Source organism: Eurosta solidaginis, chromosome 4 (assembly GCF_040869045.1).
Source record: "Eurosta solidaginis isolate ZX-2024a chromosome 4, ASM4086904v1, whole genome shotgun sequence".
Classification (NCBI taxonomy): domain Eukaryota; kingdom Metazoa; phylum Arthropoda; class Insecta; order Diptera; family Tephritidae; genus Eurosta; species Eurosta solidaginis.
Window position 1 is genome coordinate 252,428,782 of NC_090322.1, and position 27,958 is coordinate 252,456,739.

The following is a 27,958-nucleotide window of genomic DNA, read 5'->3' on the forward strand; positions in this document are numbered from 1 at the left end:
CATATTTACAAACGCAACAAGAAAAATTTTCCACCGCCGATATGGAATGCTGAATTAGAAATGGCGGACTCGCATTTCAGGGTACATACAATGTAAGAAAAGGCAAGCTATATATGAATCGGGCATTGCAGTAAGGCCATCTCATTTTTTCATACTAACAATTGTGGAACAATGTGGGATTTTTTGTTGTGGGCCGTCATTTTCGGTCACTAGATTTTTGCTGGGCTCATATCATGGTTCAACTATATACAGGTTGACTCATCTGTAAAGCAACAAAATATGTCTGTTCAAATTGTCAAAATCTGTGTATTGGTGTTAGTGCGAATGGTATGGAATGGGAACATAAAACTTAGCAGTTTTTGTATGTGTAAGTAAAATGTTGCCAATGTATTGGTTTCATTTTGAGTTTGCCATCTCCTTTTGACACTCCCTTCGACCATGCAATGACATAAATAAAATCAGCTGATGAGATGAGCCAACCTGTACATAATTGAACCATGGCTCATATTTTTTGAAAAATGTTATGCCGCGGCCTAAAAGGTTCTCACTGAGTTGACAACACCAGCAGCGCACAATCAATCGATTTCGCATATTAAAAACCAGACGATCGAAATCTATCGGAATTTGCACTGAAATAAATTCCTATTTTTTTATAAGTTACTCGTAATTTTGCATTATTTTTAGCTATTTCGGTGTAAATTAAAATCATGGCGTTAAATCCACAGTACGAAGATATTGGTAAAGGATTTGTGCAACAATATTATGCGACTTTTGACGATCCCAACCTCAGAGCGAATGTTGCCAATTTTTATAGTGTGAGTGTGTGTGAAGTACATAATTTGCAGCTGGTGTGGCCGTGTGGCCCTCTGGATTGCCATAAATCCATGTGTTGCCTCTACAATTGCTGCTGCTCCACCGCTTAGTAGTCTGTAGGGAGATGCTTGATAGATATCGGTAATAATTTACAAAAAGAGTCGACTGTATAGCAACAATACAACAACCATATGAAAACCCCCATCAACTGCGAATATCTGTGGACAGAGATACAATTTTTTTTAACGCCTTCGTATCATTAATACTGAGATCAAGACGCGTCGTTTGACACCTCCCGATATTTTTGGATGCGTATTAGCAGTCGACTCTTGTAAACTATTACCTAGCTATCTATCATGTCAAAATGGTGATTTTATCATTGCCACTGATGGGAGACATGACGCTCCCACATCTTTGATATATTTTTAGCTGTCATGATTAATATGAAAATAATTGTATATTCCTTATGAACCATTACGGACCTCATATAGCAGTAGCAGTAGAAGAAACTGCACGATGGAAATATATTTTATATATTATTATAAGGACTATATTTAATATTTATTTATAGGCAACAGAATCATTTATGTCCTTTGAAGGCGTACAGTTACAAGGGGCACCTAAGATAATGGAAAAATTATCAGTGAGTTTCTTGGTTTAAGTTCATATAATATCTAATGTAACAATCGCTTTAAATCTTTAAATGTAGAGTTTATCATTTCAAAAAATATCAAGAGTTATAACTGCTGTTGATTCCCAACCAATGTTTGATGGTGGTGTATTAATCAATGTTTTAGGAAGACTAAAGGTGAGTAATATGTATGTATTACTAGTTTAGCTGAAACATGAAAGACAAGGAAGAAATACTCGGACTCATCACACACCCTCAAACATACATACGCTTTGGTTTTGTTTTTAACCCAACTCATTAGTCATTACTAAAGGGCAGTAGTATTCTTGTATATATATTTAAGTAAAGTCAAATTTGTTGATGTATATTTTTATCTCTTTGTATACACGCTGCATTTGATTCATGCCTCATCAGACCGATGATGACCAGCCACATGCGTATATTCAAACATTTGTTCTTAAGCCCGTTGGTATTAGTTTCTTCGTACAACATGATATTTTCAGGCTATCATTACATGACGTTTAGTAGTGTGGATAATGCGCATCGCGGGCACTGCCTCAAAAAGAGCCCAATACTATCACTGCAGCTACTGATGCACTAATTAAAAAGAAGATAATGTACATATTTTTATTAATATGCGACTTTGCTAATGTTCCATATATGTTACCCTAAGGTGAGGTGCAAAAGAAACGGATAAACAAACATACATACATAAATACCATGAACGGCAGTAATTTATAATAATAAATTGTTACTAAATAGATGGTTGTGTCGTCGGGCGTATAATGGCTAGTCATCATTATTGCAAGAACCCCTTGTAATGTCGATGCGCTGTTTGAAGAACGATTATCACATAAACCTCCAGTTTTTCGATTTCCAAGCTACGCTTAAGCGAAAGGAATAGGGCACAAACTGATTGCTATAAAAATACTTCACCGTATGTAAATTTTTGCGAACTTTTTCTATTTACTGCCCATTGTATGTAGATGCATGCACACAGAAATGCAATGTTCATATTGTTAATATTGTGAAGTATTTGGCCTTTTCGAGCATTTCACTTTCAAATACACCCCTTTAAAAAGATTTGATGTGAACGATTCTGCATATGCTATTATTGATGTGTTAACAGCAAAACCATTGTTACTAACAACTTCATGTGCTAGATTGACTGTCGTGAATAGGACTAGATTAAACCTGCGACTTCGTCCGCACAAAAAAAATTAAATATTTTTTTATTTATTACAGTAGCGGCCGCCGTGCCGCGGTGGTAGCGTGCTTCGCCTTCCACATCAAGGGTCCTGGTTTCAACTCCCGGGCAAAGTAACATCAAAATTTATAAAAAAGTTTTTTCAATCAGAAAACAGTTTTTCTAATAGGCAAACACTTCGAGTTTATGTCTGCCATGGAAAGCTTCTCAGTGATAATTAATCTGCCTTGCAAATGCTATTCGGAGTGGGCATAAAACATGTAGGTCCCGTCCCACCAATTTGAAGGGAAACTTAAAAGGGGTACAACGCAAATTGGAAGAGAAGCTCAGCTTAAACTTACTCGGAGGTAAATCGTGCCATGTATTTATTTATTGCACTTTATGAATTACAAATTACAATAAAAACTATAACAATTTACAATTTTAATTCACTAATTATACTACAAAAGTATATGTAGAGTGAATTAATTGCTTGGTTCTGAAACGAAAGTAAAAAATTTAAACACAGAGTTTGTATTTATACATCCATAATTGGGAAGAAGTAGTTGCCAATCCGGTCCACAGTCTCTTTCAATTATTAGAAGATCCGAATCCTTGTTTTTGGCTTGTGTGGTCGCTCATTTTAATCCAAAGTTTGGTTGGATCGCACTTAAATTATTCCTCAGTTGGAAAGTCGTAGCTTCCAATAAATAAATGCAAGGCACGATAACCCCCGATTTAATTTCCCCCACAAATTGGCGGGACGGGGCCTATATGTTTTACGCCGACTCCGAACGGCATTTGCAAGGCAGATGAGTATTCACTGAAACGCTTTTCATGGCAGAAATACACTTTAATAAGTGTTTGCAAATCACTGCCGAGGGGCGACCATGATTAGAAAATCAGTTTTCTAATTGAAAAAACCTGTTTCTAAATTTTGATGTTACTTTGCCCGTGAGTTTAACCCGAGACCCTCAGTGTAGAAGGCGGAGCACGCACGAGGGGAGACCCCGCCTGGAAAACTTTTTTCTAATTGGAAAAAACTGGTTTATAAGATTATAATCCATCTGACGACATTTGAGAAGTTGGAAAGACCTAGTTTCCAATCTACAACGTCAATCACTGTTTTTCATTATATGTAACTAGATTGGTAGTTCAAGAGTCCTAGTGTCCAATCTACAACACTAATCATAGGGTTATTGCTGTTGTTGTAGCGACGCTCTCCGAAGGATTTGGGGATTTTATCCATGTTGATGGTCATTTGCCGGACTTAGAGGAACTTGGGCCACCATAGCCTCGGCTGCTTAAGAAACAGGATTCGCTACGTGTAGGTGAGGTTGACAATTGGGTTGGATAGCTATAAATTGTGCTGGCATTCCCTTGAAAGAGTTTCGCTACACAACTCCTTAAATCATTTGGGTATTTTAGTCGACTACGACAGGAATATGTGCTCTAATCACATCCTTTCATTATTAAGCTGCAATTATATATGTATGTATATATTCTGTTGCTAGGCATTTAATCCCTTCCCACAGCACCATCAGATTGAAAATAAAATAAATATAACATGATAGCCATATACACGTTGGATGATTGGAAGCTAGACCTTCTAAGCTCTCAGTAAACCTAAATATTCTATTGCTCGGCATTTAATCTTTTCTGGCAGCACCTTTAATAATACTCAAAATCATTAAAACAAAGTAAAATGACAATTATTTCTTCTAACTGGCTCTAGGTCAATAAATTAAACAAGTTGTTGTTGTTTTTGTTCCAATATATTTCGATCTCCAACGGAAATATATTGGAACAAAAACAACAACAACTTGTTTAATTTATTGACCTAGAGCCAGAAAGGACTCCTAATTGTAAAAGTCGCTGAAACCTAGACGAATACTGTGTACAAAAAATAGGTTATCTTCAATTTCACACAATCATCAGTTTTGATTAATACTCGTAGCCATAACAGAATTTTTTATTATAAGCAGCAACTTGCTTATTCTGCTGTGATCATTGCTTGCGATCAATATTTTAGAAGATTGGAAAGGGCAGGAATTCAAGCCCCTCCTCTTCCTTGCTTTTCACATTTTATTTATTTATTTAAAGTCGACGCAAAACGAAAACATGTGGGATATAATTTTGGCTTTGTGGATTGTTGATGACGCTGTCGGAAAGGACGAGGTTTCGAACAACAGAATTTTGTATATCATTTTACTTTGTAACAAATTTTGTTTTTTGGCGACCTTTAAATTTAACAATTATTTCTTCTAACTGGCTCTAGGTCAATAAATTAAACAAGTTGTTGTTGTTTTTGTTCCAATATATTTCGATCTCCAACGGAAATATATTCGCACAAAAACAACAACAACTTGTTTAATTTATTGACCTAGAGCCAGTTAGAAGAAATAATTGTTAAATTTAAAGGTCGCCAAAAAACAAAATTTGTTACAAAGTAAAATGATATACAAAATTCTGTTGTTCGAAACCTCGTCCTTTCCGACAGCGTCATCAACAATCCACAAAGCCAAAATTATATCCCACATGTTTTCGTTTTGCGTCGACTTTAAATAAATAAATAAAATGTGAAAAGCAAGGAAGAGGAGGGGCTTGAATTCCTGCCCTTTCCAATCCTCTAAAATATTGATCGCAAGCAATGATCACAGCAGAATAAGCAAGTTGCTGCTTATAATAAAAAATTCTGTTATGGCTACGAGTATTAATCAAAACTGATGATTGTGTGAAATTGAAGATAACCTATTTTTTGTACACAGTATTCGTCTAGGTTTCAGCGACTTTTACAATTAGGAGTCCTTTCTTTAATAAGAATTAGATTCTTCTCCGAAATATTCAATTTAAGTTTCTTTATTTAATTTCCGTATTAAATATCCGCATTGAATTCAAGTTTCTTAAAAAACTAACAACTTTCAATAATATTTTTCATTTCATATTTTTCTATCTTCCCAACGTATGTGTTCAAAATTAAAATTATTGAAACAATTAAAGTTTGTAGGAAACCAGTACATAACATAAAAGAACAATACAAAACAGAAGACTTAAACAACGAACTTAATAATAGGGGACTCATGAAAGCATATAAACTTATAAGGCGTAAAATTATATCCATTTACACACACTGTTATATGAACGCACCTAATAATATTCTTGATAAACTTGATTGTTTATCAGCTGTATTATTGCCAAACAAAACTTTTTTGATTGTTATACAAATTAAAAAATGCCAAGATTAAATGAAAAATCAAAAAATGTCTTTACTTGCTGATGTTGGAGATTTCTGATGAAGATGCCTGCTGTAATGTCTGCAAGGTTGCATTCTTTAAGTTTACCGCGTTTACACAATGTAATATGCGCGTAAATTTATACAAATTGTGTAAATGAATTTTCATACAAAATTTGACAGCTCGTTTACGCACTAGATAAATTTATACGTTTACACACTTTATAAGGTATTTATAAGGTTACATGAGTCCCCCTAATATAAACATATATTTGTATTTGTATTTATATATCCCTGCATTTATATATCCCTGCAAAAATCGCGAGTACTCCATGCATGCATGTATGGAGTACTCGCTATGGACCAAGCGAGTGCTCCAAAATTAACCACAATTCATACAAAGAATATGGTCCAATTAACATTGCGATGTCCTAGGACTGGACCATATACTCCAGCTCCGCATTACATCAGAGTAATCCAGGAGTACCCACAGTCCAATAAACATCGTGTAGTGATTACAATCGTTAAAAACGTGCAATGATCGGCTTACAATATGTTCGTGCAGAAACATGAGTTGGTCCATTGCTGCATTACAGTAGAGTATAATGGTAAGTACTCCAGAATTATACAAGTGGGCCACATGATCCAACGATTTTTGCAGGGATATAACTCGCCTCTTTATATAATTCGAGTCCCTTCGAATTTCAATTCGAAAATCACAAACAAATTATTTTAAGTTAACAAAAATAACAAACAGAAATTATTACTCTGCAAATTGCCTCAAAGGTCTTTTAATCTGGGAAAAATCTATTTTATTAAAATTTTTGTGTTTGACAAATCTTTTTGCTATTTTTTGTCTGGTTGCCTTCGGATTTCTGACATAAATATTGCCTGTATCGAAATTTGGTATATTCTCTCTTTATTTTATTATTTTTTTTTATAACATATTTCTTTTTTTGACTCATTTTATCTGATCAATATCTGATCTATTTAAAAAATCGATTGGTTTTATTTTAGTTGTACTATGAATCGCATTGTTATAAAATACAACTATCTTAATTTCTATTTCTTCAGTATCTTCAATATCGTCTGAATTTCTCAAAATCCTAATATGCTCTAACAGAGTTGAATGAAATCTTTCAACATCTGAATTACCTGTATGCGAATTTGGCGTAGTAAAACGCACTTCAATCTGTTTTTCTCCACAAAGCATTTTAATTAAGGCGTTATTAAATTGGTTATCCATTATTAAACGTTTTGGAGTGCCTAGTATTGCTATTATTTCCTCTAATTTAATCTTAACAGTACACATATTCTTATCAAAAAGTTTATGAACTGAAGCTAATTTCGTAAATCTAGCGATTGAAGTCAAAAAATACGTTTTACAAACTTGAAAAATATCTATATGTACAATTTCGTTTGGGCCATTTGGAGTCAATGTATGATTAAATGTTTTTTTTGAAAGGTTTACGGTCATATTTATTTTCAAAACAAATAATACAACTTTTAATATATTTATTAATATTTTTTTTTTAATTTGGATAGAGGTTAGGTTAGGTTGAACTGGCCGGTCCATGAGGACCTCACATAGACTGAATAAGTCCGTAGTGTTACCAGAAGTTCGTTTTAACGACCAAACTGACAAACCCTACCAAAAACCAGGACCTATGTTATAAAATAACTCCATCCTCTTGGCAAATACTAGAAGCTTCCTAGGACTAAGCCGCTTGCTGCTTGATCTGACAGCTGTATCACTCCTAATAGCTGGAGTCTTATCCCTTAGAACTATTTTTAATGATAGAAGCAACTTTGTTAGTCTAAGGTTGTAATACCTACACATAATCTTCGACACTTTACAGCCCCGCGCTTGAACCCACGACTTTCCTGCTTGGTCGATCATGTGCGCCTTTCGCCTTCGCTTAATATCGCCCAGTCTAATTGGGACGTCTACGGAGCAAGCTTCAAGGGATGCACCCTTTTTAGCTAGTTCTTCCGCTTTTTCATTCCCATCTATTCCCATATGCCCTGGGACCCAATATAGATGTATGCTTCTCCTTGTCCCGATTCTCTGCAGGGACTGCGTACACTCTAACACGCATTTAGAGGCTGTGCTATGCGAGATAATTGCCTTAATTGCTGCTTGACTGTCAATATAAAAGTTAACACGATTGCAGCTTGGGCTATTTTCTTCCAGGGTTTCTACTGCTTTGGTTACGGCTACTATTTCCGCTTGGAAAACGCTACAGTAATCCGGCAGCATGTAGAATCTGTTTATTTCCGGATCAGCACAGTATACCGCAGACCCTACTCCTTCCACTACTTTGAAACCATCTGTGTACACACGTATCGCCTCGTCCGCCATTTGGTCACCCTTGCGCCAACCGTCCACCTCTATTGTGGCCTTAAGATCGCCTTCGAAGCGCAGATAGGGAATCAGGTAGTCTGTTCGTCTTGTGATTGATGGCGCTATACTACTATGGCCGTATGCTCGGCGCTCAACCTGCCACGAGGCACTGAGCCTGGTTGCAGTTGTTAACGCTATGTTCTTTGCTACCAGGTATACAGGTGGTATGTGCAGAATGGCATACAGTGCAGCTGTCGGGGTTGTTTTCAGGGCTCCCGTAATGCTAAGCATTGATAGTCTGCATACCCTCTCTAATTTTTTGAGGTAGGTTGCTTTTTGTGTGGCTTTCCACCAGACAAGAACTCCATAGTATAGGATAGGGCTTGTAATCGCTGTAAAAACCCAAATGAGAAAGAGAGGGCGATAGCCTCACGTGCACCCCAGCATTCTTTTACATGCAACAGGCAACTCTGGCTACGTGATTCAAAAGTTTTTTGCTTACGAACTTTAATAAATAATTTCATTATTTTAAAGTGCATTACACTTAGTAGAAGTGTTCAATATACATTTTTAAAGAAAGACTTTTGTATAAAATCGTGCAGTTTCATCAATTCGCACTCTCCTTTTGGATTTGCTGCAAATATAGAAAGGTGCTAAATTATATTTTTTGCAATAACAACATTTAGCGCGAAAAAGTTGACCAAAGTAACAGGGCGCCACCTGTGTGTGAACCATCTTTCTGCAGCTGATTTAAATTACGGTGACCAGGTGTACTTAATATCTCACAAAGTACTCGCAAGTATAAATAGAATAAATTTCTGAGTACGCTATAATCTACAATCCAGAATGACGTCTACTGCTCCTCCCTCCGTAAAGCGCCGGCTAAGCAAGCAGGGCTCTCCTACTCCGAAAGCGGCTAAGTTTGAAGAAGGTGTTACTCTTGCTGCTGTATTCGGCAAATTGAAAGAGTTGGAAGAGAAAGTTCAACAGCACACTGAGCAGTTGTGGCCACTAATTAAAAGTGTTTCGGACCAGCTTGCTGAGGTGGAGAGGAAGCTTACCAAACGTATTGAGGCGGATATAACTTCGCTTGCTGCTACGGTCGCTGACTCGTCCGCCCGGATTGCTGCATTGGAAGCTAATGCGGAGAAAACAGAGGAGGATCTTGCGTTAATGAAAGGTCATTTGGAGGATGTATTTGAGAGGAGTGCTGCGCCTGATATTGCGGCGGATGCCGTTGTTTTCGGAATTCCGTTCGGTGAGGGTGAAAACTTAAAAAGTATTTTCAACCAGGTCTGCCTCTATTGTTGTTGTTGTAGCAATGCTTCGCCCCACCTAACAGCCGCGACTGATCACATTTGTCATCAATATCCTCTAACGGGAGTCCAAGGAAACCTGCCGTTTCAACAGGGGTGGTCCATAAGGAAAGGGTTGTTAGAGGCGTTGGTTCCACATTACAATTAAGGAGATGGTTGGTGTCATGTGGGGACACATTGCAAGCGGGGCATGCATTTTGTATGTCGGGGTTGATTCTGGATAGGTAAGAGTTTAACCTGTTACAGTATCCAGAACGAAGTTGAGCAAGAGTGACACGCGTTTCCCTGGGGAGTATGCGTTCCTCCTCCGCGAGTTCTGGATACTTTTCTTTAAGTACTGGATTCACCGGGCAATTCCCGGCATAAAGGTCCGACGCCTGTTTATGGAGTTCACCAAGGACCTGCTTATGTTTTTTCGCTTCATACGGCTGGGTTCTCAGGTGCCGTATTTCCTCAAAATGCTTACGGAGATGACTCCTTAAGCTCCTAGGCGGTGCTGGTCCATCAATCAGATGTCTGTTGGGATGCTCAGGTTTCTGGGTATTCAACAGGAACTGTTTGGTCAGCATCTCATTTCTCTCCCTGATGGGGAGTATTCTCGCTTCATTATGCAGATGGTGTTCTGGGGACATCAGAGGACAGCCCGTCAAAATTCTGAGAGCAGTATTTTAGCAGGCCTGTAGCTTCTTCCAGTGGGTAATTTTTAGGCTTGGCGACCATATGGGTGACGCATTGCACGTAATTGGCTGGCTAATTGCTTTGTATGTAGTCATGAGCGTTTCTTTATCTTTTCCCCAGGTACTGCCAGCGAGGGATTTGAGGCTCTGAATTCTCGGAACAATTGCGGCTGCGCTTCCCAAGGCAGTCGGTTCTATGTACTGGAACGACTCGGGATTTTTCCCGACCAAGGACTGTCATTTCAGTGTGACCCCATTTAATTTGTTGCGTCCCTCCCAAAAATTGTCATCCTCCCAGCAGCTCCTTGCAGCAGGACTGCTCCATATTCTCTTACTCCGGGAAGGCATCGAATCCAATCCGGGTCCTTCTCCTGACCCCGGTCCTGAGAAATGGTTTTGCTGCATCTGCCGGAAAAGAATCTTTTTAGGACGGTCATACTCTGTTCAGTGTCTCGTGTAAGGGATGGTTGCATCGGACAGGTCTGCCTCTCAATTGAGTTTATGGCTCCGCAGATCAGGGATATTTTCCGCACTAAGGCGTCAAGTACTACACTGAACAGTGCAGTCATAATAAAATTTCACTCTCCTCTTGACCGCAACCGTACCCTGCGAGCTTTTAGAGAACATCGCAAGAAAATCAAATCTGTGACTCCTTTGCGTCCAATCGGCATTGAGGGGTCCTTTCATATATGCGAGAGCCTCACTAGGGAGAATAGACTTTTACTGCAAGAGGTCATTAAGCTGCGACGTAAAGGAAGCCTAGTATCGGTATTTACTATGAGAGGTATGGTACATGTAAGAGCGGACAAGTCAACAAACAGCCCACTACTAAAAATAAGGAGTGTTGATGATTTGCAGCAGTTTCGCTAGAGTTGTATTTAATTTAGTAATGGTATGTTGTTTCTGTTTTGTATATATATATTTTGTAAGTGTAGTTAAACTCTGTGTGGTATCTTTACTTCGGTTTGTTTGTAGTTATCTTGGGGTTGCTTTTAACTTATGCTATATAAATGATTCTAAACAGTGGAATGAATAGCATTGGTGAAAATAGTCTTGCACTTTTAAATATCATTTGCAGTAGACAAAAAGGATTTAATGTTGTACATTTTAATGCACGAAGCCTTAATTATGAGAAAATGGATCTGGTTAGGAGAACGTTTGAGCGGTCGTCTGTGGATGTTATTTGCGTATCTGAGACCTGGTTTAGACATGACTTAAGAGACGCACACTTTGAAATAGAGGGCTATAAATTATATCGAAATGATAGACTTAATAGAAAGGGTGGAGGAGTGGCGGTGTACTGCAAATCCCATCTGAAGACTCGCATAGTTTCCCATTCTGTTGAGAGTACAACTGAGTTTGTACTTATTGAAGTGTCTAGTTCTGCGCCAAAATTCTTGTATCATGCGTGTATAATCCTAATAGGAGTTCTGGTGTAAGTAATTTTTGTAGCAGATAGCATGCTTTCACAGTTGACTTTGATAATATCGTTGTGTGTGGTGACTTTAATGTTAATATGTTATGTCGTGACATGTATAGCTCCCGTCTGTTGGACGATGCGTCTGGTGTGGGTCTTTCTTTAGTTAACTAATCAGTACTAACAAGGTTCGCGAATAACTGTTCTCCTAGTCTGCTTGATTATTTCTTTGTCTCCGATCCGTCCTCCGTTTTAAAATTTGACCAAATATCATTTATCTCTGACCATGATTTAATTTTTTGTTCGTTTGATTTTGACTTTGACCAGCATAATTCATTACCTGTTGCATATAGCTTCCCTGACTATCGCTCGCTTAACCTTAACAGCTTGACTGCTGACATATCTCGTGTTTACTGGGCCGATTGCTGGAGTTCATCTGATGTGAACGATAAACTCAAATTTTTAAATGAAACGGTACTCACTCTTTACTATGCCCATGTACCAATGCGTTGTTTTCAAAGAAAATCATCCTCGTGCCCATGGTTCAACACAACTGTTCGTATTATGATTAAAAAACGCAAGAAGGCCTATGCAGTGTGAAAAAAGAATCGGATAGATTTGAACTGGCATACCTATAAGAATGTTCGAAATGAAACTACTGCCGTTATCAAACGTGAAAAACGCAAGTATTTTGGTAAAATGGTAAATTCCGAGCTGCCAAATAATGCCCTCTGACGTAATTTAAGAAACCTTCGTGTGTATGCTAAAGATAATTCAAATTGTTCCCTTAACCCTGATGGGCTTAATGATGTATTTGTAAATCGTACTTCCTCACCCAGCGCCAACATTTCCCAGCACATACCCTATCCACCTGCATCGGTTCAGCAATTTGAATTTTGTGCCGTCTCGGAGATTGATGTTGCAAGATGTGTTTGTAAGATCCGCTCAAACGCGATTGGTGCTGATGGAATCCCGCTAAAATTTCTAAAAATAATTCTTCCTCATATTTCGCCAACCCTAACACATATCATCAACCATTGTATTACAACTTCGTGCTTCCCTGATGCATGGAAGCTTGCAATCATTCTTCCGGTAGCTAAAAATAGAAGTGCTAGTAGTCCGTCTGATTTTCGTCCCATAAGCATCCTTCCCGCTCTATCGAACACCCTTGAGTCCCTGTTATATGAACAAATCCACTCGCATATACCTATATACAAATTGCTTTCACCGATGCAGTCGGGTTTTTGATCTAAGCACAGCTGCGCCACAGCTGTTATAAAAATTCTGGATGATATATGTACGTCTATCCTATGACAAAAATCAATTAACATTGTTGTGTATGCTTGATTTTCAAAGGCATTTGAATCAGTTAACCATAGTTTGCTATGTATGAAGCTGAAAGCCTACTTCGGATTTAGTGACTCTGCGGTAAAATTAATGATGAGCTACTTGGGGGGTAGAGCGCAGCGTGTTAAGGTTGTATCGGAAATATCTGACATTAGGCCATTGCTCGCTGGTGTACCCCAAGGTTCTATATTGGGACCGCTATTATTTTGTCTATTTATAAATGACATCTTCAGCTCCTGCCAGCATGCGCAGATACATGCCTACGCAGATGATATCCAGATCTATATGTCAGCGATGCAGGGGCAAGCCTCTGAACTTTGTGCCAAGTTTAACAGTGACCTGTCATCCTTATCCCATTGGGCATCTACGAATCTCCTTGCCCTTAACAGTGCTAAATCGTATGTGCTTCCCATTTCAAAAAAGCATATTATCTTTCAGGATCAACCTCTCAATGTTAACTGTCTGAAATATGTTTCTAAAGCGACGAATCAGGGCTTCGTCATAAATTCTAATCTGTCCTGTGTTGATCACGTTAATTCTGTCATCAGTAAAGTTTACTATACCCTACGAAACTTAAGGGTATCGGCGGCCTTTACCCCGCTAGAAATAAGGAGAAAGCTGGTTATACAATTAATATTGCCAAGTATTTGTTATGCGAAATGTGTATACAGCAAACTAGATTCCAAGTCTGCACACAAAATTGATGTAGCCTTCAATCATGTAACGCGATATGTTTTTGGCTTAGCAAGATGTGACCATGTATCTGAATGGAGGACTCGTTTGTTGGGTTGTGAGGTCTCTGATTACCTTAGAGCGACGAACTGCATTTTCCTTTATCGTATTATGGCAGATAAAGTGCCCAGTTACTTATATAACAAGTTGACTCTCTCGCAGTCTGCTCGCATATGTGACATAATTTTACCAAACTACAACTATTTGAACTCTGCAAGGCTATTCTTTGTCAATGCTATCCGCATATGGAACTCCATCCCGAACTCAATTCGCAATAGCTTAAGTAAAGGCAACTTTAAGAATGTTATATATTCGTTCTTTCGTCAATGAATTCTTACTCAGCTTTTGCTCCTTTTATACTTTCTGCTGTGTCGTTCGCATACTTCTAGCCGTTTCTTCTTCTAGAATTTACTACTTGTTTACCAGCTATAAACTCATCAGCTATAAACTACAGATGCACGTTTATAGCTTCTCATATGCGCGTGAGGGATATTTCCACCGATGATTTCCTACTTTTGTGAGTATCTCAGATATATGCATATGTTTGTGCATATCTCTCCGCTTCTTGTATGTACATATGTGTAGACGTAATGATTGATTTGTTTATGTAGATACAAGTGACTGCTTAGTATCGGCTTAGAGATGATAGTATATTGCTTTAATGTTGCTAATATTCGTCACAATATTTTCCATCTTATTATACGTGAGTTTGGTTCTTTTAAAGAAAACAACCATTTCAATGGTTGATGGTCCGTTTGAGCAAGAAATTGTCTACCATATAAATACGGCCTAAAATATTTAACTGAACTAAGAAACGTCTTATTTCCAACTGACTACTCGGCTTTGGATACTTGTTTATTGCCAATGACTTCCGACTCCCCGGCTTAATCCCATCTGCATTGACCTCATGACCCAAAAAAGTTACCCCTCTTCTCATGAAAGCACACTTTGAAAGTCTCAACGTTAATCCCTCACCTCGAATAATTTTCAAAAACTCCTCCAAATAATACAAATTATCTTCTTCAGTACGCGTTGCTTTTATTACCTGGTCTACATAGCTCACCACGATAGCAAGTAATTCTTTTTCTATTGTGCTAAATTTCGCTCATGTCCATTTAATGTCCTACTTGCAAAACAAATTGGTCTAACACTTTGACTAAGCACTGCGTCAATAGCTGAATTACTGGCATCTGTAGTCAGAACAAATTTTTTAGAAAAATTTGGAAATGATAAAATAGGTGACACTAATATTTTTTTTTAATTTAGTAAACGCTTGTATATAATCCATATTATTAATATCAATCTTTGACCCTTTTTTCAATAAAAATTCCTTGTGAGTTTTTCCACTTCTCTCTTTCCTCCTATTCTGAACAATGTTCGAAAAAGCGGAAACCGGTTATGGGAGAAAAGTAGGTATTATGAATGTGAGGGAGAGGGAGATTTCTCTGCCATTACTTTGGAGTTTTTTCACTTATTAAATTAAAGGGAATGCATCAAAATAGTTAAAGGAAATTGGTTCTTTTAAGAAAGAGCAATTAATTGTACAAATTTGTGCTAAAATATGTACATTCTACCACAATATTCTTTATTTTAAGTCGAAAAGTATATCATAAGCAACGGAAGAGCTCTTGGTATATTTGATGCAGCCATCCAGAAATTGCGCAAGGATTTTTTAAGAAGGCTTAAATAGATTTTGGCATATGGCGAAAGGCGCCTTGGCCGCCAGAAAATTGCTTTGCTGAATGGAAGCAGGCAACTCCGGCGTATTTGTGTTATCCCACCACCTTCTTCTTATGCTCCTCTGTTGATGCTGCTGTGGCACCAATTCATTACTCATTTCAGTAAAATGCAATACTGTGCAATGTTTATATTTAATTTCTTAATTTAAAACAAATTCGCAACTATAATTAAACTTTTTATTTTTTAAACAAAATAAGAAATACGCAATGAAATTTCAATTGACAAAACAGCTGACTTCGAACATCGAAATTCCTATTCCCCAATTATTGTTCTCCCTAGGAGAAAAGAATTGGAGGCATTTTTCCGCGGGAATTATCGTTAATTCGACCGAGTTCTTTGCCAAGCGAACAAATTAGTTTAGTCATTTCAACAGAAGAGAAATTGTCGTTCTTAAGTTAAAAAAATTCTGTAAAATTGACAGATTTCTAATCAATCTAACTGATTTTTCTGTTAAAACAACTGATATCACCGGTCATTTTACGCTCACTAATTTTTACTTATGACGATGGTGCCACTTGTTAAAAAAACACCAAAATAAGAAAACCACCAAATCGAAAAACACACAAAATGGGAAAACAACAAAAAACTAGTTTTTCAGTTACCAATAAAAAACGAAAAAACCCTACTGTGCAAAAAATTTTGAGATACCGGGACACCTATTTATCGGGTACAATTTTGCAACTTCTCCTCCAAGCGAAATGCAAAATTGCGCCGTCTTGTTACACAAGTTTTGTTAGAACGAACAGGATTTTTCCAAAGTTAGTAACATTTTGTTCAAGTTTTTACGAATTCTCACTCACGCGAACGAATCTAATAAGATAATAAAAAACATCCTTTTTTAATGTTGATGTTTTCAACAACATAAAAGTTTGAGTTGTTTTGGAATCGTTTAAGTGTTACGAAAATTAAACTTGCCGAATTACATGTAAAGTTACTCCAGTGGTGAATTACCTTCCTGTGATTTGATTCTTTACTTTTCTATAACTTACAAGTTCTCTATTGAAAATGTTATGTCAAACATTTATACTACAAGTTCTGTTCGAAACAATCAAGTGTGGCAACTCTACATGCGACAGAAGAAATTGAGAATGAGCTGAGCTGCAACTGAAAGAATTGAGAATCAGTTTGTGACTACTATTTTAATTTCTATTTGAAAAGCGAAGTTCAAAACTAAAAATTAAATAAATTATAAATATCAAAAATTTGGTGAAAGTGCGTTTAATAAAACAAAGTAATAAAGTGTAATTGAAGTTTGGTTAGTAAGTGCGTACATATGTATGTATATGGGGTATTCCATCCCATTTCGACCAGTTTTGAACCCGACCCCTTTAGAATTGGCTGAAAGTTTTTCTTCTTTTTCTAGCTTACGAAAGACGTTTTTCAGAAGTTTTTCAAATTTTTTCATCCAACTCAAAAAAAGTTATGAATTAAAAAAAAACACCGTTTTTGTTTTCAAAATGCTATAACTTTTTCAAAAACTGACCGTTTGGGATCTTGTTTTTTTTTTTTAATTTGTTTTTAAATGTACTTTTCGGAAAAAATTCAAAAAAATTTTTAAAGTTTTTTTTTGTAATTTTTCAGTTTTTCGAGATTTTTCGAATTTCGCCCTTTTTTTCTCATAAAAAATTTCAATCAATTCTGCAATCATCCCCACTAATCCCGGAGTGGGCCGAGAATTTTTTTTTTATTTAATTGAAAAAAAAAAACTTTACAATTTTTTTTTGTATTTTTTCCGAAAAGTACATTTAAAAACATATTTAAAAAAAATGATCCCAAACGGTAAATTTTTGAAAAAGTTATAGCATTTTGCAAAAAACACCGTTTTTTTGAAAATATTTAAAACTTATTTTGAGTTGGAACACGGTGTTTTTTTCAAAATGCTATAACTTTTTCAAAAATTGACCGTTTGGGATCATTTTTTTTTTTAAATATGTTTTTAAATGTACTTTTTGGAAAAAATACAAAAAATTTTAGTTTTTTTTTTCAATTAAATAAAAAAAAAAAAAAATCTCGGCCCACTCCGGGATTAGTGGGGATGATTGCAGAATTGATTGAAGTTTTTTATGAGAAAAAAGGGCGAAATTCGAAAAATCTCGAAAAACTGAAAAATTACAAAAAAAAAAAACTTTAAAAATTTTTTTGAATTTTTTCCGAAAAGTACGTTTAAAAACAAATTTAAAAAAAAAAGATCCCAAACGGTCAATTTTTGAAAAAGTTTTAGCATTTTGAAAACTAAAACGGTGTTTTTTTTTTAAATTCATACCTTTTTTTGAGTTGGATGAAAAAATTTGAAAAACTTCTGAAAAACGTCTTTCGTAAGCTAGAAAAAGAAGAAAAACTTTCAGCCAATTCTAAAGGGGTCGGGTTCAAAATTGGTCGAAATGGGATGGAATACCCCATATGTAGCAAGCATGCGTATTTATGTATTCAATATTTACGTATGTATATGGCAACATAGGTAATTTCACACAAAGCTGTCGCAACAACTTTTTTTTTGTTCATTTGACTACTAAAACGTCCAATTACGAATCAACGATTTGTGCGCAGTTGATTCAACATCTTGTTGCGATGGGTAAAAATTGATAGAAATTTCGGTTGATTTTACAAGCTTTTTCTTTCAGTGTATTCTCACAATGGCCATTCTGTCTAAAATAATTTCTATTATGATTTTGTTATTAAACTGCTGAAATTTAGGGGAATTTGAATTATTTAAACTATTACCATTAAATTGTTTATTATTTTTATCTACATAAGAATTTCCTTGAAATTTCCTCATGTTATATTGTTCAGGATTAAAAGATTTAGTATTGATATTGATTTCTTTAATTAAATTATTCTCTATATATTACCTATATGCCTGATCAATATTCTGTATATTCAGCCCTATTCTGCATTTCGACTTGGATTGGAATTTTTTCGATTTGGCAATTTTGGTATTCTGTGTTCCAATCTCTTTCGATCCAACTTCGAATCGTTCGATTTTTTGTATTCTGCATTTCGATCGTAGTTCCGTTTTTCTAAGTTGCAAATTAGTTGGCGGAAAAATATTTTCTTTTTATTTTTTTATTAATTTATAACAGAATTTTAACAAAAATGTAAGTAAAACTTGTTAAGAAACGTAGAAGGCTTGATGATGACTGTTTTTTATATGTTTCCAGGTCAAAAACAACATGTCGATGTCGAAGTCCTTGGACGTATTTGCCCCGCAAAAGTATCTAACACATACTTGAAAGCATCCTTGTTAAGTCGAAAGCTTTTTTTGAACCTAAATAAGAAAATAAGTCATTAAACTTTACCACTTTTAAGTTCAATTTCTTACAATTCGTCACTCATCTCAAATGGATTACACAAATCTCGCAATATTTGCCTTTCCATTCTCGCCTGGCAATTTTCGTATGCGTTGCTTTCCAACTCCATAAATAATGCCGCGGCTATTGATTCCATTATAATTTGTATCTGTTCGTTGGGTCCAATTATACGCCAAAGCAAGCTGCTGGCGTAGAGGAAGGTGAAGCGAAAACGTAAACAATCCTTGCGGAAAGAATAAATAAACCTTTATAAAGTATTTTAGGCAAGTGCAATGAAATTAGCATCCTTAAAATTCAAAAATGTCAACTATATTCGTGCAGGAATCCGTTTTAACAAAACTTGGTTGCCACGGCAGGGAATTGGCCAAAAGAACGACAAAAACACACTTACAATTATGAAAGCACTTCACTCAAAAAAATATAACACTGCGGCAATATATTATATTGCTTTTTAATGTACAAGATGGCGTGGATAATAAAATATAAACGTTTTTCAGTGTTTTTTACAAATTTTCTTTAATTTATTTTGTTCCCATGTTCACACATTCCTTACCAACAGCTGATTTCGAAAAATCATTTGCTCTTCCTCTTCTCTTTACGATTCCGTCGTAATGCAGAATACCAAACTTCGATTAAAGCGGAGCGTAGAACGGGAACGTAATCGAAATGCAGAATAGGGGTGATTATTTTGTAATAGAAGTGTTTTAATAAATATTGGAAAGAAAGTTATATATACATAAAAAATTATTCTTTCATTATTTATAGGAGTATACAAAATATCAATATTTCCTTCTAAATAAAACTTCGAATTCATCAAATGTAAAATTTTCCTTAAACTAGCATGCAGATGCAGCTCTTCAATATTTGAAGCATTCACATTCATCGCTTCATTCCGAAGATGTGTAAAAGATTTCTTGACTCCAAATTCCTCATGTAGCCTTTCAAGCGTTTGTTCCCATGTTGGATTTACCAAACATTCAACTGCACGTAAAGCTTTACCCTGAAAACGATATGCCAATACACACTGAATAGTTCTTATATGCTACTCGGGTGTTAACGATAGCACAGTCGCTAGATCTCTCAAAAAGTTATTCAGACTATACTCACTCTCTCCATTGAACACAGGAATACTTCGTGCTTCCCTCAAACATTCAGCTAATGTTAATGCCATTTTTGTGGATATATTTTGTTTTAGTATTTGATTTTATAGATTTATATATGTATATAATCTTATCCGTGTATTTAATAACACGAATTATGAAATATATTTGCAAAACTATCTATTTTTTTAATATTTAAATTTGTCCAAATTAAAAATGAGTCTCCTTAGAAGATTATATATTGTAACGAAATTAGGGAAATTCCGTTTATTTGCAACCCTCTTCTAACGTTCTTATCGCTAAACTTTTGAATAAACAACTCCAATATGCAATAATGCAAACTGGTCTTTATTATACTACTTTGAAAATACTTCACAATAACACTTATACTTCGCAACTGATAGCGTGCTTAAATCAAACTGATTGCTGCTTACTCAGCTTTCGCTCCTTTTATACTCTCTGCTGTCTCGTTCGCATACTTCTAGGAGATGCACGTTTATAGCCTCTCGCATAGCCATATGCGCGTGTTTTGTGAGTATCTCTCCGCTGCCTGTATGTACATATGTATAAACATAATGATTGATTTGTTTATGTACATACAAGTGACTGCTTAGTATCGGCTTAGAGATGATAGTATCCCTTAGTGTTGCTAATATTTGTCACAATATTTTACGAGCACGATTTTCACTTAGCCTTTGTTATATACACAAACAGCAGCACCAAATAAACTGCACATATTTTTTCTAGTGGTATTCTCTGTCTTAATCTTCCAATAAGGATATACCGTCAATATTAAATGAACTCCTTTTTTGAAATTTTTTTTTGTTATATGTATCATATATTATTTTTTATCTCAAATGTATGCTCGTTTATCGAACATATCCCATTCACGTCACCACTTCTACAATTAGGAGTTCTTTCTTTAATAAGAATTAGATTCTTCTCCGAAATATTCAATTTAAGTTTCTTTATTTAATTTCTGCATTAAATATCCGCATTGAATTCAAGTTTCTTAAGAAACTAACAAATTTCAATAACATTTTTCATTTCATATTTTTCCATCTTCCCAACGTATATGTTCAAACATAAAATTATTGAAACAATTAAAGTTTATAGGAAACCAGTACATAATATAAAAGAAAAATACAAAACGGAAGACTTAAACAACGAACTTAATAATATAAACATGTATATATAACTCGCTTGTGTTCATCACAACCAATCTGATGTATTGGTTTATATCCCTTATTTGGGGGTCGCCGGGGTCGTACTGTCTTATAAGGTCACGTTCTCACGCTAGAGATGCGACCTCCGCCGGAATCTTAAAATTGATGAAAGTGCGTTTTTCAGTGGTGATGAAAGACGGCAGATCGCTCGAGCGAAAGGCGTATGGGTAGGTTAGATACCAATGTTACCATCGGTTGGCAGTTGACGCAGTTTACTAGTCCTGCGCTCACGATGTATAGATCTGGCGAACTGTGACAGCTTCCTACCATACAAATGGGGGTGTTTCCTCTATTTGGTCCGCCAACATCACCCCTTCTGTCCGCCTGTAGGATAGAATGCCATAGATTGTGATGTTGTTGTTGTTGTATTAACGATAAAGACACTCCTCGAAGGTTTTGGGGAGTGTTATCGATGTTGATGGTCCTTTGCCGGATATAGATCCGGTACGTTGTGGTACCAAAGCACCATTAAGGTACTAGCCCGACCATCTCGGGAACGAGTTATATGGCCACATTAAACCTTCAAGGCCATCCGTCCCTCCCCACCCCCTAGTTCCATGAGGAGCTTGGGGTCGCCAGAAACAGGTTTCCCCGCGGGTAGGTGAGATTGGCAATTGGGTTGGAGAAGCTATATATTGCGCTGGCAACCCCTTGAGAGGTTGCGCTACACAACCCCTTGAATCCTGGATCGTGATGGACATTGAAATCGCCTAAGATAATGTGATTATCGCCTGTGAGTAGTGCGCTGATGTCAGGGCAGTATCCACTGGGGCAACAGGTGGCAGGAGGGATGTAGATTTTGATGATTTCCAAGTTTACATCGCCTGACCGAACAGATATGCCTTGAGGTTTCAGGATACTGTCCCTGCGGCCGATGTCGGGATCAAATAGATCACCCACTGAGTGGTGGGTGATAAACGTGAGACCTCCTCCGTTTCCGCTCTCGCGATCTTTTCTGTGGACGTTATACCCAGAGCAGGTCTGTAGACCAGATCTTGCTGTGAGTTTGGTCTTTTGGATTGCTGCAAAGCGGATGTTATACCGCTTCATGAAATCTACTATCTCCATGATCTTCCCAGTTAACCCGTTAAAGTTGAACTGCAGTATTCTGAAGTGCAACGGGGGAGACGTCGTTACTCTGGCGATAAGGGACGGGTGACTACGCCTGAGTTGAGGGAGGCCAGGACGCAAATGCTGTTGTGGCCCTGGGACTGAACGTACCTGGGTAAGCATTGTGGCACCCGGCGTAGTTGGGTTTGTGGCCTGGCAGCATGGCGCGATGAAACCCGTTAAGGCGTAGACTACGGGACGCCCTTGGGCGTGAACAGCAAGGCGCCACAAAAGATTTATAAAAGTTACGAGGACGTCGGGTTTTTTGGTCTAGCCCAGAACATCCTGTCCGATGCAACCATCTCTTGCACGTGACACACTGACAAGAGTGTGCCCGTCCTAAAAAGATTTTTGCAGGGATCTGCTGGGAGGATGACAATTTGTGGGAGGGACGCAACAAATTAAATGGGGTCACACTTGAATTACAGCCCTTGGTTGGGAAAAATCCCGAGAGGCTTCGGTACATAGAATAATTTTCTTAAGAATAGCAGCGGATGTCGAGTCGAGATCCTCAACTTCACAGTCGATTGCTCTTCCCACTGAGCTATCTCGCATATGATGAATTTCATATCAAAACCTATAAAAAAGGCACATTTTGAACCCGGCCCCCTCAGATTTTGATGAAATTTTGCATAGAGGTACGCTTTACCTATACAAACACCACCTCGTTTTTAGAAATTGCATTCTTGAAAAATGGTGGGCGTGGCAAGGTGTCAAAGTTGTGAAAAATGCGTGAAAAATGACGGTAATAGGTACTTTTGAGCTGTGAGAACTGCGGAATGGCTCAACCGATTTGAAAGATCTTGGTACCATTGGAAAGGTATTCAGATCGGCTTTCGAAAACATACACTATACAAATATTTTAATATACTGAAAAAACATTTTTTTTCTAAAATAAAATTTTAAACTTCAAAGGCCAAGCGTTTTAAAATAAAATATATATTTTTTTTAGAAAGGTCTATTTAATATATATAACATATCCAAAAACTAAAATGGCGTATTTTTTCTTTTTTTTTTTATTTTAAGTAAATACATCTCTTTATTTTTGATATTATGATACTTTTGAGCTCTGATAACTACGGAATGGCTCAACCGATTTGAAAGATCTTGGTACCATTGGAAAGGTATTCAAATCGGTTTTCGAAAATATACACTGTAAAAAAAATTTTATTACACTGAAAAATTGTTTGTTTCAAAAATAAAATTTTAAACTTGGAAAAAATCAAAGTGTTTTAAAATAAAATATATGTGACCCGGCCTATGACTTCAAAAAAGAAATTGCGAGAAACAGGTGTTAAAGATAAACAACGCATTTCTTAAGTTTCTTAGTAGTGTTCTTTTTTTTTTAGTCACAAGCCACCTTTTCATAGGCCGGTTCACATATATAACATATCCAAAAACTAAAATGGCGTTTTTTTTTTTATAAAAATTTTTAAGTAAATTCATCTCTCTATATTTCATATCATAGTACTTTTGAGCTGTGATAACTACAGAATGGCTGAACCGATTTTAAAGATCTTGGTACCATTTGGAAGGTATTCAAATAGGCTTTCGAAAATGAATACTCTAAGAATTTTTATTTCGCTGAAAAACCTTTTTTTTAAGTTTTTAAAAACTAATACTTGGAAAAAATTTCAAAGATCAAGCATTTAAGAGATGCATTTACTGAAAATTAAAAAAAGGAAAGAAAACACCCTTTTAGTTTTTGGATATGTTATATATATTAAATAGACCTTCCTAATAAAAATATATTTTATTTTAAAACACTTGGCCTTTGAATTTTTTTCCAAGTTTAAAATTTTATTTTTGAAACAATTTTTCAGTGTAATACAATTTTTTTTACAGTGTATATTTTCGAAAGCCGATTTGAATACCTTTCCAATGGTACCAAGATCTTTGAAATCGGTTGAGCCATTCCGTAGTTATCACAGCTCAAAAGTACCATAATATCAAGAATAAAGAGATGCATTTACATAAAATTAAAAAACAAACAAAAAAATACGCCATCTTCTTCTTATGCTCCTCTGTTGATGTTGCTATACAACACACAACTAAGTTGAGTTGTAAACCGTAATAGGGGCGGCATAAACTTATAGTTTGATTGCGACTATTCGCCAAATCATATGTACTTTTATATACTCAGCTGAGCAGAGCTCACAGAGTATATTAATTTTGTTCGCATAACGGTACCCTGTAACGACTTAAACTAATCGAGATAGATAAAGACTTCTATATAAAAAAATGACATGGGCAAAAAAAGAAATTCATTTAGCCATGTCCGTCCGTCCGTCCGTAAACACGATAACTTGAGTAAATTTTGAGGTATCTTGATGAAATTTGGGATGTAAGTTCTTGGGCACTCATCTCAGATCGCTATTTAAAATGAACGAAATCGGATTACAACCACACCCACTTTTTCGATATCGAAAATTTCGAAAGCCGAAAAGTGCGATAATTTATTACCAAAGACGGATAAACTATGTCATTTTCCTAAATGGTGATTTTCCTTTTTTTGTCTCCAAAGCTCTCAGCTGAGTATGTAATGTTCGGTTACACCCGAACTTATCCTTCCTTACTTGTTTTCATTTTCACTTATCGACCCTTACTAAGAATAACAATTTTACTCAAAATGAAGTTTGCTATCATTATAACTAGCAACTCTGAGTATCGATGATTGTTATAGTAAATCTAGTTGGGAACAACCTGTTTGCTGAACCTAACCAAGGACGTATGGAACTTGTTTTGCATTAGAATGCGCCATCCGACAATCGCCGAAGATTTCTTTCTTAAATCTTGGACCTTGCACTCCTGAGAAGTTGAATAGTGCACAAGGTCAAGGCTTTGAAGTAATAAAACCCTGTATCATCAATGAAATGATAAAGTTGGACGTGGCTCCAATATTTTTTTAATAAAATTTTTACTTAAATAAAAGGTGTGGAAGAATAAATTAATAAAAGTGTATCTAAATTCTTATTTAATTTGTAATTTAAATGTGAGTTGTGGAACTAATACTCAATGAAATATACAGATGGGTTGGGTTTGAGTTGGGGAACCCGGTAATATGCATAACTTCAGAACTGCAGATTTCTGACTTTAACATGCTTACATTTGTATTTAAAGTTCTCACTAACTAAAAGTAAAATGTTTTTTATTGAAAACAACCATGATTAATAGTTTAAAAATTATTTCTGTCTAGTGTATTTTGTTTTTGTAATAGAGAAATAAATATAACCACATATGCAGATAACCTGATAAGCACGCCTGCTTTTCTTTTTATCCACCAGATAATAAAATTTCTATTTGCTAAAACTATTTTAAATATAAAAAAAGAAATTCATTTAGCCATGTCCGTCCGTCCGTCCGTAAACACGATAACTTGAGTAAATTTTGAGGTATCTTGATGAAATTTGGGATGTAAGTTCCTGGGCACTCATCTCAGATCACTATTTAAAATGAACGAAATCGGATTACAACCACACCCACTTTTTCGATATCGAAAATTTCGAAAAACCGAAAAGTGCGATAATTCATTACCAAAGACGGATAAACCATGTCATTTTCCTAAATGGTGATGTTCCTTTTTTTGTCTCCAAAGCTCTCAGCTGAGTATGTAATGTTCGGTTACACCCGAACTTATCCTTCCTTACCTGTTTTCATTTTCACTTATCCACCCTTACTAAGAATAACAATTTTACTCCAAATGAAGTTTGCTATCATTATAACTAGCAAATTTGAGTATCGATGATTGTTATAGTAAATCTAGTTGGGAACAACCTGTTTGCTGAACCTAACCAAGGACGTATGGAACTTGCTTTGCATTAGAATGCGCCATCCGACAATCGCCGAAGATTTCTTTCTTAAATCTTGGACCTTGCACTCCTGAGAAGTTGAATAGTGCACAAGGTCAAGGCTTTGATGTAATAAAACCCTGTATCATCAATGAAATGATAAAGTTGGACGTGGCTCCAATATTTTTTTAATAAAATTTTTACTTAAATAAAGGTGTGGAAGAATAAACTAATAAAAGTGTATCCAAATTCTTATTTAATTTGTAATTTAAATGTGAGTTGTGGAACTAATACTCAATGAAATATACAGATGGGTTGGGTTTGAGTTGGGGAACCCGGTAATATGCATAACTTCAGAACTGCAGATTTTTGACTTTAACATGCTTACATTTGTATTTAAAGTTCTCACTTACTAAAAGTACAATGTTTTTTATTGAAAACAACCATGATTATTAGTTTAAAAATTATTTCTGTCTAGTGTATTTTGTTTTTGTAATAGAGAAATAAATATAACAACATATGCAGATAACCTGATAAGCACGCCTACTTTTCTTTTTATCCACCAGATAATAAAATTTCTATTTGCTAAAACTATTTTAAATATAATTGTATTTTCTCTTTAAGCCTAAAACATCATTCTAATTTCTTATTTACAGTGCGATGAGGATCCACCACATGCTTTCTCACAAGTGTTCGTTTTGAGACCACTCGGCGGTACATTCTTCTGTGCACATGACATTTTTCGTTTAAATATACACGACACAGCCTAATTGTGTTAATATTTTGATTACATTTATAAATAATTATATAAATATTTAAAAAAAAAAATAATAAGTGACTAATAACCATAAAAGTTCTGTAGTATTCATTTCGAGGATATATTTATGTAAAAGTAAGCATACCTATGTATCTGTGTAAAGGGCTAATTAAACTTCCTTGAACCTAACGCCATAGTTGTAACCATACCATATCCATAACCATCTCTATTGTGATCGATTAATGGTGCCTTAACCTAAAAATCGTGAGTTTCATAAAAATGAAGAAAACGCAAAAAGTTACAAACATTTTCCACAAAAAATTAGTGACTTAGTCATAACGTATCCAAAACAATGAATAAAATCTACAAAAAGTTATTAAATTCACCAACTCAAATATTTTTAGGTTATGGATACGGCGAGAAACCAAAAACCAATTGGTTGGCTATGGTATGGTCATGGCGTTAGCGTTATGGTACATTGATACATTTCGTAAAACCTATTTTAAAAAATTTATGACACTTTTAGTAACCGGGTTTCATATCGACATACCGTAACGATGTGTACATCTAGGTATTTTTTCGAATTTCCAGCAATTTTGGCTTCACTAATGTTCGGCCTGGGTGCGTCTGAAACCGGCAGTGGGTAGGCGCACACGGGTCGATCTCGGGTTGGTAGTTCGCTCGGAAGAAATAAAGAAAAACACAGGAGGGATTTCCCCGTTATAATATAGTATTTAATTCAGAGTGAAAGAAAATATACAATGTGGATAATGTTACCTTAATGTCGCAAAAATTACGATGGTGATCCTGGGCGATGTGAACTGCTTGGCGGTCGATTATAAAAAAGGCCGGTTGTCCCGTTGATGACAACCGCTAAGCCGCGAAGAAGGCCTCTGGTGTTAGGAAGGGGAAAAACCACACACACAACCACCCCCACATATATGTGCATGGATGCTGAAAACCGGCACACACACACGTGCATTTGTATGAAACGCATGCATATGCATGCATGCACACAAATGCGGCGTGAGTGTGGGTGGCTGGAAATATTATTAAACGTTAGGGAGGGGCGTCGTCAATCAAGTAAAAGTTAGGCCTTGGGCCTAAACAACTAAAATAATTTTTACTATTTCTCAATAGAAATATGTATCAAGGTCTAACCTAGAAGCTTTCAATTCTATTTTAAAAATGTGTGCGAAATTCCCGAAAACTCGACGAATCTTAGAGGTTATAC

At 36.1% G+C, this 27,958-nt stretch overlaps 1 protein-coding gene across 3 annotated transcripts; it reads left to right on the forward strand.

Moving 5' to 3' along the window:
• Positions 1-490: 490 nt before the first annotated feature.
• On the forward strand, positions 491-26,820 carry Ntf-2 (nuclear transport factor-2). 3 transcript variants are annotated; one of them, XR_010952368.1, is made up of 6 exons: positions 491-815; positions 1,385-1,456; positions 1,523-1,621; positions 1,859-2,117; positions 2,207-2,381; positions 26,624-26,820. XR_010952368.1 is itself a non-coding variant. In XM_067780860.1 (4 exons), the coding sequence occupies exons 1-4, from the start codon at positions 708-710 to the stop codon at positions 26,735-26,737; spliced, it is 393 nt and encodes a 130-aa protein (XP_067636961.1). In that variant the 5' UTR covers positions 518-707; the 3' UTR covers positions 26,738-26,820. The 3 variants fall into 3 exon arrangements, 1 of the variants encoding a protein (XP_067636961.1); XR_010952367.1 differs by having other exon boundaries at positions 1,859-2,381; XM_067780860.1 differs by lacking the exons at positions 1,859-2,117; positions 2,207-2,381 and having other exon boundaries at positions 518-815.
• The last annotated feature ends 1,138 nt before the right edge of the window (positions 26,821-27,958 follow it).